Raw genomic sequence first — 12,752 nt, forward strand, 5'->3', positions numbered from 1 at the left:
AATAAACATTGAGAAAGTCTAAAACAATCTGTCAGGATCATCAGCACAAGAGAAAAACCATGTTTGGCTTGGTCTAACATTAGACAACCGATCAGGTGAGTCAGGCCCTCTAGTGGCTGCTGTGGAGTACTGCAGGTTTTAGTGGTTTAACAGGGAGTGAGGCCCTCTAGTGGCTGCTGTGGAGTACTGCATGAGTCAGTAGTTTAACAGGGAGTGAGGCCCTCTAGTGGCTGCTGTGGAGTACTGCAGGTTTTTGTACAGGGTTCTGGTGTTTCCTGTCACTGTGGGCCTCACAGCGCAGTAGTACACAGCAGAGTCTGTCACTGCAGCAGAGGAGATCAGCAGATCCATCTGGGTTTTATCAGCATTCACGTTGAAGGAGAAACCAGGAAGCGGCTGAGAAGTTTGTGTTCCTGTTCCTGTGTGGGAGATCAGGAACTGTGGAGGTTTTCCAGGATATTGTCGATACCAGAAGAAATAATCAGTTCCAGTGGCTGTTTTGGAGTAAGTGTAGGACAGAGTAACTTTGCTGCTTTCTGATCTGGACTCTGCATGTTTGACTGGAGTCAGTTCTTCACAGGTGACTGCTGAAGAAAAAGAGAGAAACATTAAAGTTCAGTGATTCATTCTTGATAACGAGGCAGTTATGAAAAGTAGCTAATCAGGCTTTACTGAAAAAATTCAATCTGACCTGTTAGCAGAGAGATGATGAGCAGAGACAGACCATAATAGTCCATGTTGAGCAGAGTTAATGTTGGAGAGTTGAACTGAACTGAAGGAGGAAGTTTGAGTCTCTTTAGAGATCAGGAACAGATCAGCTCCTCCTCTTCCTCCTCTTCCTCCTCTTCCTTTTAGCTTCAGCTGCTTTCTGATGGACTTTAGTCGTCAACGACTGTAGACCTGTTGCCATGACAACCCGCATCATGGAGGTCCTGGAGACACTCCTGTTGGCCCACCTGAACAAGCTCATATCAGGACCCCCTGCAGTTTGCTTATCGCCATGGAGACGGAGACGCCATCTTAACCTGCTGCATGAACCCATTTAACAGGATTCAGCCTGATCTGCTCTGTGAGGAACTTCAGGAGACTCAGGTGGAGCCGGAACCTGATGACCTGATGACATGTTGACCTGATGACCTGATGACCTGACAACCTGATGACCTGATGACCTGATGACCTGACGACCTGACAACCTGACGACCTGGCAACCTGATGACCTGACGACCTGATGACAGACCACAGGTAGAGACTGGAGGACTGAGCGTCTATCTCGGCTCCTTTTCTCTCTCTACACTTCAGACGTCCAGCACAAGACTGACTTCTGTCATCTACAGAAATACTCAAATTACAGAAATACTCAGATTACAGAAATACTCAGATTACAGAAATACTCAGATTACAGAAATACTCAGATTACTCTGCAGTTGCTGGTTTATCAGAGACGGACAAGAGGCTGAGTACAGAGAGCTGGTGGACCGCTTCGGATCACGGAGGGAACAGTCAAATCATCTGAAATGTAAAGAAAACAAAGGAGATGATTGTTGGTCTCAGGAGGAACAGGGTCAAAGGTTAGGGTTAGAGCGCTGCGCATCATGAATAAACACCAGGCCGGAACACGGTGGCTAAATAACAAAACTTAATTTAACGAAGTTTCAAGGCAGATCATTTCCTCGGGGAATTTTCAAATCATTTGAGAAATGGTCACAGCCCTAGTGGTGATGTCACAGTGACCTCATCTCTCCCCGCTTGGTCTTTGTCAGTCCTGGCCAACGCTAACAGCTGATTCCTGCCCAACAGGTTTCGGACGCTGTAGGCAGTGGGGGGGAGGTTAGGCTAGGCTAACGGACGCCGGGTTGTGGGCCTGATCCTTCGTTGGGGTTTGCGGTGCCAGACTGGGTTAGGAGGTTTGGTACTGAGTCTCCGTGGCGTCGGGGCTGCCGACCTGCCTCCATGTCCGACCCGTAGCTCCTCTGAGGGTTGCTGGTATCTGCCTGCTGCTGCCTCCAGGATCCAACGCTAACTGCTTCTGGCTGCTCTTGGCTTCATGCTGCAAGATTTCTGCTGATCTCTTCCTTGTCACATTTTTGCAATTCCAGGCAACAAATGGTCTCACTCTTCAACCAGAAACACATTCACACTCATGTCTATGCAAAAAATCTAACACATTGAAACACATGTTCATATTTTATTAATGCAACCTGCCTGTGTTGATGCCTCTGTGATCTGATAGTCAATTCAGCAACTATGACAGCATCTCCAGAAACCCTTTTCATGGCCTATGTAGGCAGCCAGCTTCTCCATACGGTGCGCCTGAAGGGACACATGACTAAAGAGAACAGAAGAGGAAAGAATTTCTCTAAGATTTGAACAGTTAAAGATCACATATTTTAGAAAGTCTCTCAGACTCTGGGAAGCAGAATGTCAGGCGTTACACATGTCTGCAGACTTCTTGGATTATTTCAGTCGCAGCATGATGTCACTGTTGTCTTTGTCTTCTGTCCAAACACTCAACAACCAGTAGATTAACAGGGAGTGAGGCCCTCTAGTGGCTGCTGTGGAGAACTGCAGGTTTTTGTACAGGGTTCTGGTGTTTCCTGTCACTGTGGGCTGCAGAGCGCAGTAGTACACAGCAGAGTCTGTCACTGCAGCAGAGGAGATCAGCAGATGAAACGTCTTTCTTGTTTTCTCGTGTCTCAAAGAAAGCCTTCCTGTTGTGTCTGAATATCCTGAGGTGACCAGCTGTGGAGATGAACTGGGCGTCTGTCGGTACCACAGCAGCAGGGTTACTGTTCCTGAATAGTTGCAGGACAGAGTCACGTCGTTTCCTTCCAAATCCAGTTGATCGTCTTTAAATGGTGTCAGTAAATCCTCAGAGGATCCTGGAAACAACAGATTGATAATTCAGTTTTAACAAACTCAAAGCTCCAGATGTTTTCCTGCCTTCTGTCTCCTTCTCCACCTGCTGCATCTTTAGATGACTCACCTGGCTGAAGGCAGAAGATCATCATCATGCAGGAGAAAAGCAGCAGCTGCATTGTTTTCCCTGGTACTGACAGAAGAACAGAGAGAACGCAGCAGCTCTTCAGCTCCAACACAAAGTCTGTCAGAGTGGAGCTCCTCCCCTCACTGAGCCTGGTGACGGGCCGTCCCATTAAAACCAGTCCAAACTCAGACTGTGTCATGCTAGAACCAGTCGGAATGATTCAGACCGGGATCTGGAGGGAACGCTGCAGCTGTTCAACAACCGGATAAACGTTTCTCATTTGTTCTGCCTGGGAGACAAGAACACCTGATGGGACCTGGTCTGTGGAGCGACAGAGTGCTTGAACACAGAACCACAGCAGAGCTCAGAACCTGGTAACGCTGCCCTCTAGTGGATCTGAACGGCTGAGCAGAGCGGAGAAAGGCTGCTCAGTGTATCAGAACTAAATGTCCAGAGTAAAAACGACCAAACAAATATTAATACAAAAAAAAACCCAGCAACATTAATAATTAGCGCTGTCAAATTAGTTTAAAAAATCTGGTTGGGGCTTCAGGATGTTTGTGAATTAATCACAATTATTTAACTGTTCTGGGTTCTTCCTGTTCTCTGAGCGCCACAGAGCAGCAGTAGGTTTAACCCACCGTCCCTGTTACTAGTTTTTTATTACTTGTATTTCTTGTTCAGGTTTGATCACATCAGTCTGAATCTTGACAAACCGTTGAAGAGCAGGGAGTGAGGCCCTCTAGTGGCTGCTGTGGAGTACTGCAGGTTTTTGTACAGGGTTCTGGTGTTTCCTGTCACTGTGGGCTGCACAGCGCAGTAGTACACAGCAGAGTCTGTCACTGCAGCAGAGGAGATCAGCAGATCCAGGTGTTTCTCTCCTCTCAGGTAAGTGGAGAATCTTGTTATTGATTTCAGAGACTCTGCTGATCTTGAGTTGTTGAGTCCTGAGACGTAGAAGATGAACTCTGGAGGTTTTCCAGGATTTTGCTGATACCAAAAGAAATCATCACCAGGAGCTATCTTGTTGGTGTAACTACAGGTCAGAGTAACAGAGCTGCCCTCTGAACTGAACTCCTCAGTCTTCGCTGCAGTGAGTTGTTGACAGTTTACACCTGAAGGAAGAAAAACTGATATAAGTGAAGAACAAGAAGGATCAGATTATTCTCTGAAAGACTCCAACCAACCTGATCCAGTGATCAGAACCAGCAGAGTGAATCCAGATGTGAGCAGAGACAGCATGTTGAGCAGAGTTAATGTTGGAGAGTTGAGCTGAGCTGAAGGAGGAAGTTTGAGTCTCTTTAGAGATCAGGGACAGATCAGCTCCTCCTCTTCCTCCTCTTCTTCCTCCTGTTGTGCATCAAGAAGTTGAAAAGTCTTCAGACCAACATGTAGGACTGATCCTGTCGAACACCATAGCTACCCCTGGAAGCCGCATCATGACCACATTCAAGTTTGGATTGTGATCAAACTGTCTCTGTTTTAGGAAACAGTTTGATCAGGACTACATGGTGGGAGCAGACAGAAGTCACTGTTACAAGATACGCTGCTGCTGGCGCTCTGACTAAAACCAGGAACATGGAGCGCATCGGGATCATTGGTAAGTTTAACTGATCCAGGTTCAGTTCTGTGGTTGTTTCTAAATACAAACTGAATGACTTCTCATACCTTCTTCTCCATACGGAAACATCTCAGGTCAGTTTACACCATTTTACAGAAACAGACCGACTGGAAGCATCTCAGCCGTCTTATGATGAGAACTGAGTTCTTCAGAGGAACGGCTCAGGTTGAGCAACTTGACGCCACATCTGCTGAATCCATCGTTATGTTTGGTTTCTTTCTAAATTTGCTCTGTTCTGATGAATTGTCTAAGTCTCTTGTTGTGATGGGGATTTTCAGTGTTTCTCTTGTGATTCTTGGAGAGAAAAACCATCGAAGCAGAGCAGCGACCGAGGCCTTCTCGTGCAGCAATTCTTAATCATAGAGCCACGGCCAACAGCGCCAACTAGAGGGAATCTGAGAAATTCGCAGGATTTTACCTTTTGTTGCTGCGGTTTGGTAAAGTTTCCAGAAACTAGAGATATTGCTGCTGTGACTCTTGTGTGTAACAGATGGAGGGCAGCTTCTGGTTCTTGCAGTTGAAGCAATTTCAAATTAATTTGCAGATTATACGGCTATGTTTTTATTAGCATTTTAAATAATTTTGTACAATACTTAATTTTAAAATGATTTCTTTTACTGTATTTATTTTTGTGCACATAATTTAATTTAACCAATATTCACATCTTCTCCAGGTTTTTAGAGTCTTACGCCATAGTAGACATAAAAAGGAGTTCATTTCCACCAAAAATCTCAGAACGTTTCTAGAAAAAAATATGTTAATGTGAAAGTCAAACATTTTCATAAATTTTTGTAAATTTCAGAAACTTTGGACATTTTCTGAGTTTCAAAAGTCAAAACTTTTTGTCTTCAAACTCAGAAATTGTCATGGTTTGAAGTTGTAGTGGTGAGGATGGAAGCAGAGGACCCAAGTTGTTGAATAATGTTGATGGTTTTAATGAAGAAAAACACAATCCAGGCAGCACAGGTGAGCAGAAGGCTTGGAGCTCAGGACTGGTAGCAAGAGCAGTAACACATCTAGAGACGATGACATTAGCTGACAGTAAAGACGAGGAAAGAAGACAGCTGGGATCAATGAGGGGTAGACGAGACAACACAGAGACTCAACTGACACAGAAACCTCAATTAACACACAGAACAACCAAATCCTCACAGAAATGTGTTTTTTCTACAACTTTTCTAAGAATAATCTCAAAATGTGAGAATTCTTTGGCAGAAATATTTTCTTCCTTTTTTAATCTTTCAGCTTCTATACGCCGCGGTATCAGAGGCCAAACATGAGCCTTTAATTTTACTCTTGGTGCAGTTTGATCCGTTCCATGGCCTGTTCAGAAAGTTGTTTTATGAGAAGATGATAAATAAATTTATTATGAGTATCACCTTAAGAGGCAATTATATTTAATATTCTTGCTTGGAAAACCATACTTGAATTTGATTTTTACATTGAACAAAAGTCAAGTCGGTTGGTAAAACAATAGATAGTAAATATATAAACGGGCCCAGAGGTCAAAACGGTGAAGAACTCCTCCTCTAGTGGCCGCCTAGTGGCTGTTGTGTAGAGCTGCAGGTTTTAGTGTTTAACAGAGAGTGAGGCCCTCTAGTGGCTGCTGTGGAGAACTGCAGGTTTTTGTACAGGGTTCTGGTGTTTCCTGTCACTGTGGGCTGCAGAGCGCAGTAGTACACAGCAGAGTCTGACAGACGGAGATCCTGGATCTTCAGGTTGAATGACTTGTCGTTGATCTCTGCATTGAATCTGTCTTTGTTGAACTCTGGAGCTTTGTCTTTCATTGATGACATCTGCTTCAGCATGTACTTTGGGAAACTGTTTTCTTCTTGTTTATACCAGAACAAGGCATCACTTCCACCACTGGGTGTAAAGGTACATCTCAGAGTCAGTGATTCTCCTGCAGCAGCAACAACTTCTCCTTCTGTCTGCTTCACTGAGTCTCCTTTACACTCTGGGGAAGAACAGAACATGCAGAGGAAGAGATGGATCAATAAAGATGATTGATTAAAGGAGAACAATCAGCAGCTTTAAAGACTTCTACTCCATGTAGAGGAAACATGTTGATCTTTGTATCTTACCAGAGAAAAGAGCAGCCAGAATAATCCACAGCCAATGTTCCATCTGTCCACCAAGGTTTAAATCAGCAGGAGGAAGCAGCTGATGTTCAACATTCAGTCTGACTATTGTTCTCTTCACAGCCAGTAGCGGCTCCAGTGTGCATGCTGCCCTGAGGAAGCACCGCCTTTGTTGAACTCCGCCCTCACACACTAACACACACTCCCATTAATTTCTATAACTAATCTTGATATTTCCCCTGAGCCATTTCATTCCCACCTTATTCCCAACGCCTAACTCAAAAATTGTGTTTTTATTGAGTGGACATGGCAAAATGTCCTCACAGCTATAAATGTCCACACAATGTTAGTCGTTTGTCAAGATTAAGTCCTCATAATGATAGCTAAACCAGCACACACACACACACACATAATTTGTTTCTCTGTCTCTGCAGAGGCTTTTTAATTTCCAGCCCAACTCTAAATTAACTCAGAAACATCACTTCCTGTGGACTGGACTTACATCCCCACTAGTCGGTCCCCACAACATAGTATGTTAGTGAAATGGTCCTTATTGAGCACCAAATACAAGACCACACACACACACACACACACACACACACATAAACATAAACACACACTTATGTGCTAAATCGGCAGATTATCCAATCCTTAACATTTTCTAACTTATTGCGGCTGAACATGATTTTTTCCCATTTTCTAACTTATCAGAACTATTAAGGGCAAAACGTCATACTAATTTGTTTAATTTTAGGTCAACTAGATTCTTACAAAGAGTGGATATGGATTTGTCTGTAACATCCCTCTGTGAGATGTGGAAGTGAAAAACCTACAGGAAGGCTAAGATGAATAAAAAGAACATTTTTATTAAACACAAGCCCATTTTACAGACCGGAGCACAATCTGGAGGAAACAAAGCCAGTCCAGAGTTTCCCAAAGATCTACAGTCTCTGCATCTCTTCATGGGGTCCAGGCAGCATCCTCAGCTCAGCATATGGCCTTCGTCATCATTTAAAAAGTGATCTGCTGCTTGTTCACAAACAGCCTCATGGTTTAAATGTTGGCTGTCTGTGGTTTAACAGGGAGTGAGGCCCTCTAGTGGCTGCTGTGGAGTACTGCAGGTTTTAGTGGTTTAACAGGGAGTGAGGCCCTCTAGTGGCTGCTGTGGAGTACTGCAGGTTTTAGTGGTTTAACAGGGAGTGAGGCCCTCTAGTGGCTGCTGTGGAGTACTGCAAGTTTTTGTACAGGGTTCTGGTGTTTCCTGTCACTGTGGGCCTCACAGCGCAGTAGTACACAGCAGAGTCTGTCACTGCAGCAGAGGAGATCAGCAGATCCATCTGGGTTTTATCAGCATTCACGTTGAAGGAGAAACCAGGAACCGGATCCTGGAGTTTAGTTCCTGTTCCTGTGTGGGAGATCAGGAACTCTGGAGGTTTTCCAGGATATTGTCGATACCAGAAGAAATAATCGGTGCCGTCTGCTGTTTTGGAGTAAGTGTAGGACAGAGTAACTTTGCTGCTTCCTACAGCGAACTCTTCTTTCTGAAACGCAGTGAGTTGTTGGCATCTGACTCCTAGAAGAAAAGAAATCTGTTAGTTTCAGTTACTGGAAATAAATTCACATTAATAAAACTTTGAAAATGTGTTTTTGAAAAACAGAGACAGTGTGACCTGTTAGCAGAGAGATGATGAGCAGAGACAGACCATAATAGTCCATGTTGAGCAGAGTTAATGTTGGAGAGTTGAACTGAACTGAAGGAGGAAGTTTGAGTCTCTTTAGAGATCAGGAACAGATCAGCTCCTCCTCTTCCTCCTCTTCCTCCTCTTCAGATTCAGCTGCTTTCTTCCTCTAGAAACATTTTTCTCAAACACAGTTTGAAAAAAACTGTTTGAGAAAAATGTTTTGCATTTATACAAAAACTGTGTATAACTATGAATATAAGTATATTCATAACTTATATTTCTGAATATAAGTTCATAAATATTAACCTGATGAAGTTTCTCTTTGTCTGAAACACAAGAACTGTGATGTTGATGCAGAATCATTTCACTCAGAGGTGAAGTCTTGCTGACAACTGGACTGATTATCTTGTGCCCAGAGGAAGATGATGCTTGGTTCAGATCCAAGAACGGCACAGAACATTTTAAAACGGGTCGGCCATCAGTCCTCAGTGTTCTGCTGATCCGTTTCACCTGCTGCTCTGTCAGAGAAATCAAATGTTACATTACATTGAAGATTCTCCTTATTGAAATGATTTATTTTTGTTTTATTAAATATCACCAAATCTTTATCTTGTTCTTCTTCTGCCTAATAATTCTCTGTAAGTTTGTCAGTAGATGAATTTTATACAATTTTTCACTAAACTGCAGTTCATTTCCAGATTAAGTCAAAAGTTACTAAATATTTCCTCAGTAAATGTTACAGACTAAGATCGCTTCAGTTCTCCAGGAACCAGAGAACATGAACTTTCTGTTTGACCCCTGACCTCTGCTGCTGCTGTCCACGGTGCTGGACGGCCAGCTTGCCATCCATCCATCCATCCATCCATCCATCCATCCATCATCTTGGAGCAGAGATGCATCTAAAGGTTGCAGGATGCACTGAGGGACATTGTTCTACAGAATGAGGCTGGATGAACATTAGAAAATGTTTCTGTACATGATCAGTTATAATGTTGATTTAATGCTGTCAGTAAGGACACACACACACACACACACACACACACACACACACCCACCCACACACACTTCACAGGTTTCTCTTCATTTTATATTCATCCCACTATGAGTCACTGCAGAATATAAATCATCAACAGTTCAACAAAACTCCACTGCTGAAGAAAAAGACTCATCTGGTCTGTAATTTCTACTTTTTTAAATAAAGTTCATGTTATTTAATCTGCTTCCTCTGAGTCAATTTACTGAGAGAATCTGAGATATTTAGTCAAACATTTTCACAATCTTCCAATTAAAGCAACAAAAGCTCATGGATCTGAACCTTCAACCTGTTAAACATTAACAGCAAATAATTTTATTGTAGCACTTTGTTTTTTTATTGTTTTTGTTTTCATTCTGTCCTGTTGCCACAGTCTAAAGCAGATAATGGTGATGGTTGAGGCTAAGCTCAGTCACAACGTCTCATCTGTCTTTGTCTTCAGTCCAAAGACTCAACAACCAGTGGACCAACAGGGAGTGAGGCCCTCTAGTGGCTGCTGTGGAGAACTGCAGGTTTTTGTACAGGGTTCTGGTGTTTCCTGTCACTGTGGGCCTCACAGCGCAGTAGTACACAGCAGAGTCTGTCACTGCAGCAGAGGAGATCAGCAGATCCATCTGGGTTTTATCAGCATTCATGTTGAAGGAGAAACCAGGAACCGGATCCTGGAGTTTAGTTCCTGTTCCTGTGTGGGAGATCAGGAACTCTGGAGGTTTTCCAGGATATTGTCGATACCAGAAGAAAGAATCACTTCCAGTGGCTGTTTTGGAGTAAGTGTAGGACAGAGTAACTTTGCTGCTTTCTACAGCGAACTCTTCTTTCTGAAGCGCAGTGAGTTGTTGGCATCTGACTCCTAGAAGAAAATAAATCTGTTAGTTTCAGTTACTGGAAATAAATTCACATTAATAAAACTTTGAAAATGTGTTTTTGAAAAACAGAGACAGTGTGACCTGTTAGCAGAGAGATGATGAGCAGAGACAGACCATAATAGTCCATGTTGAGCAGAGTTAATGTTGGAGAGTTGAACTGAACTGAAGGAGGAAGTTTGAGTCTCTTTAGAGATCAGGAACAGATCAGCTCCTCCCTGAAGCTCTCAGCTCCTCTTCCTCCTCCTCCTCTTCCTCCTGGCTAACATACTTTCAGCTTCAGCTGCTTTCTGATGGAAATAAATGAAACTGTTATAAAACATAAATATAAAGTTTGTATTGAGAAATCTGCAGTCAATTCAACTGAATCATCAATACAAATTCTAAATCAGTGCATTAAGCTCAGTTTATTCAAATTGATTAAAAGGTTTTCTGTATGAAGTAATCCAGTGGATTGCATCAAGTCCTTAATTTATTCATTCCCTCCTTTTAACAGGAAGAAACAGCTCTGTCAGAGTTACCTGCTGTGGTGTGAGTCTGAAGACCAACCAGTGCAGAGACAGTACAGGAAATGATTGGACTAGCTGTTCTGGTTAATGAGGAGAAGGAGGAAGCTGAGCTCTGGATGGTTCCTGGAGGCAGAACCATGTTGGACTGGGCCAACATGGTTTTACCTGAAGCCCATTACCTGTTTTCTCTACATGGAAGGTCAGTGTGATGTTGGTTTTTGGAATATGTTTAACCCACATGCAAAACACTCTCAGGAAAGGAAGCAGAATTTAGAGATTTCTAATTAATAGAGTCCAGTGAAGAGCTGTACTCAGGAGAGGAAGGGATTCAGCAGACCGCTCGGGGAGGGGGCGTGGCCCACGGGGTCAGCAGCGGACAGGAAGGTTAGCCTTGATCTCCACCATGAGCAAACAGCAGGATTCGAGGTTCTGACAGACAAATGGAACGAATGTTGACGATGGGGTGGTGGATGCAGGCCAGGAGGTGAGTCAACGAAACGCAAAGACAGTCCTTGATGGGAACCATGGTGAGCAGCCGTGTGATGGAGAAGTAGGAGGGCGGACAGGGTATGCAGCAGCAGTGGAGTGGACGGAGTCTACTGTGGAGCCTTGACCAGAATCTGAGTGGACCGGAACAACAGGAAATCCAGATCTGGAGGTCGGTTCAGGTAACCTGAATGAGGCAACGAGTTGGAGGAGCGACACTAAAAGACGCTGAGATCTAGAAGGGCTTGGATCTTTACCACTACTGGTTAACACTCGGCCGCCAAAGTGCTGCCTGATAAGATAAGAAAGGCAAACAGAGTCAGGGGTAGAGTGATGTTCTGTTGGGTTAGTAAAGCTAATGTGGACATTAAGCTTTTTATGGCTGAGGATATCAATGCATTTAGGTCGTCTCACCCAGACCTGCTGTTGTCTGGTTTCCTCATTCAGGTTAGGTCTAAGGTCAGGTCTAAGGTCAGGTGTAAGGTCAGATGTAGGGTAAGATGTAGGGTCAGATGTAGGGTCAGGTCTAAGGTCAGGTCTAAGGTTAGGTGTAGGGTCAGGTGTAAGGTCAGATGTAGGGTAAGATGTAGGGTCAGATGTAGGGTCAGGTCTAAGGTCAGGTCTAAGGTCAGATGTAGGGTCAGCCATGAGCCACAGGGTTTCCTGGGGCGTCCATCAGTCCCCGGCTTTAGCTCACCAGGTGGGGCGGTAATCTGTCCTCTTTGCCCTCTTTGCCCTTTGAGGTGTGCAGCGCCCCCAAGCTGCTCTCCCTGTGAAGATGAGACTCTCAGTCCTTTGTTCTGATTGCATTAAATGATTTGACCTCATTAACTGGCAAGATGAGACCCTTTCCCCACCATCTTTATTTGTTCAGCTTCTAATCTGCATTGGTTCGTCAGTTTTGGGAATAATTAACTGCTGAGTGATTTTAAAATGTGTGAAGTGAAGCCAGTCTTACAGAAACCTTAATCTTGATTCTGCCTTGATTTTCCACTTCCATCCTGTCTCCAAGCTGACATTCCTGAATAAAATACAAGCCGTAGAAACCCAGATCAGATCCAGGCTCTGTCGGTTCAGATCTCTGATCCGTTTCACTTTGCATTTCTAAAACAGCAATCCACTGAGGTTTCTTTAGAAAAAGGATTTGTTAATAGCTGCTGATGAAGGAGATGAGAGGTGAACAGAGGTCTATGGAGCAGAGATAAAGTTTACTGGATTTACGAGGTGATCTGGGCTGAGAGTCCATGTGGACCCCGGACACGATGTGACGTCTCCGGGTGATCTGGAGCGGGACAGATCACCCGGAGGAAGTTCTGCAGAAAGACAGACAAGCTGCGTCTCAGGCTGCTTCTTTGGGTTGGGAGGCTGCTTTGCTTTGCTAGTGACTGACCTCTGTGGGGGGCGGCTGCCCTGGGCCGGTGCCTGGTCGGTGTGGAGCTGCTGTGACCTTTTAGTCCTCTAGAAAGTCACCTGTCTGCTGTTCTGGGTCGCTGT

The 12,752-nt window shown here is 44.1% G+C and overlaps 5 gene segments (V, D, J or C); all 5 read right to left on the reverse strand.

The window, feature by feature from the left end:
* Positions 1-2,207: 2,207 nt before the first annotated feature.
* LOC111608889 lies at positions 2,208-3,281 on the reverse strand. The segment is given in 2 exon segments: positions 2,208-2,879; positions 2,984-3,281. Coding segments are annotated over 2 exon segments (624 nt in total).
* A 377-nt stretch (positions 3,282-3,658) lies between these two features.
* Positions 3,659-4,300, reverse strand: LOC111608896. The segment is given in 2 exon segments: positions 3,659-4,098; positions 4,171-4,300. Coding segments are annotated over 2 exon segments (480 nt in total).
* A 1,844-nt stretch (positions 4,301-6,144) lies between these two features.
* On the reverse strand, positions 6,145-6,826 carry LOC111608926. The segment is given in 3 exon segments: positions 6,145-6,164; positions 6,220-6,561; positions 6,689-6,826. Coding segments are annotated over 3 exon segments (405 nt in total).
* Positions 6,827-7,850: 1,024 nt separating this feature from the next.
* On the reverse strand, positions 7,851-8,884 carry LOC111608909. The segment is given in 2 exon segments: positions 7,851-8,258; positions 8,356-8,884. Coding segments are annotated over 2 exon segments (438 nt in total).
* Positions 8,885-9,469: 585 nt separating this feature from the next.
* LOC111608898 lies at positions 9,470-10,486 on the reverse strand. The segment is given in 2 exon segments: positions 9,470-10,250; positions 10,348-10,486. Coding segments are annotated over 2 exon segments (474 nt in total).
* Between the last annotated feature and the right edge of the window lie 2,266 nt (positions 10,487-12,752).

Source organism: Xiphophorus maculatus, chromosome 6 (assembly GCF_002775205.1).
Source record: "Xiphophorus maculatus strain JP 163 A chromosome 6, X_maculatus-5.0-male, whole genome shotgun sequence".
Classification (NCBI taxonomy): domain Eukaryota; kingdom Metazoa; phylum Chordata; class Actinopteri; order Cyprinodontiformes; family Poeciliidae; genus Xiphophorus; species Xiphophorus maculatus.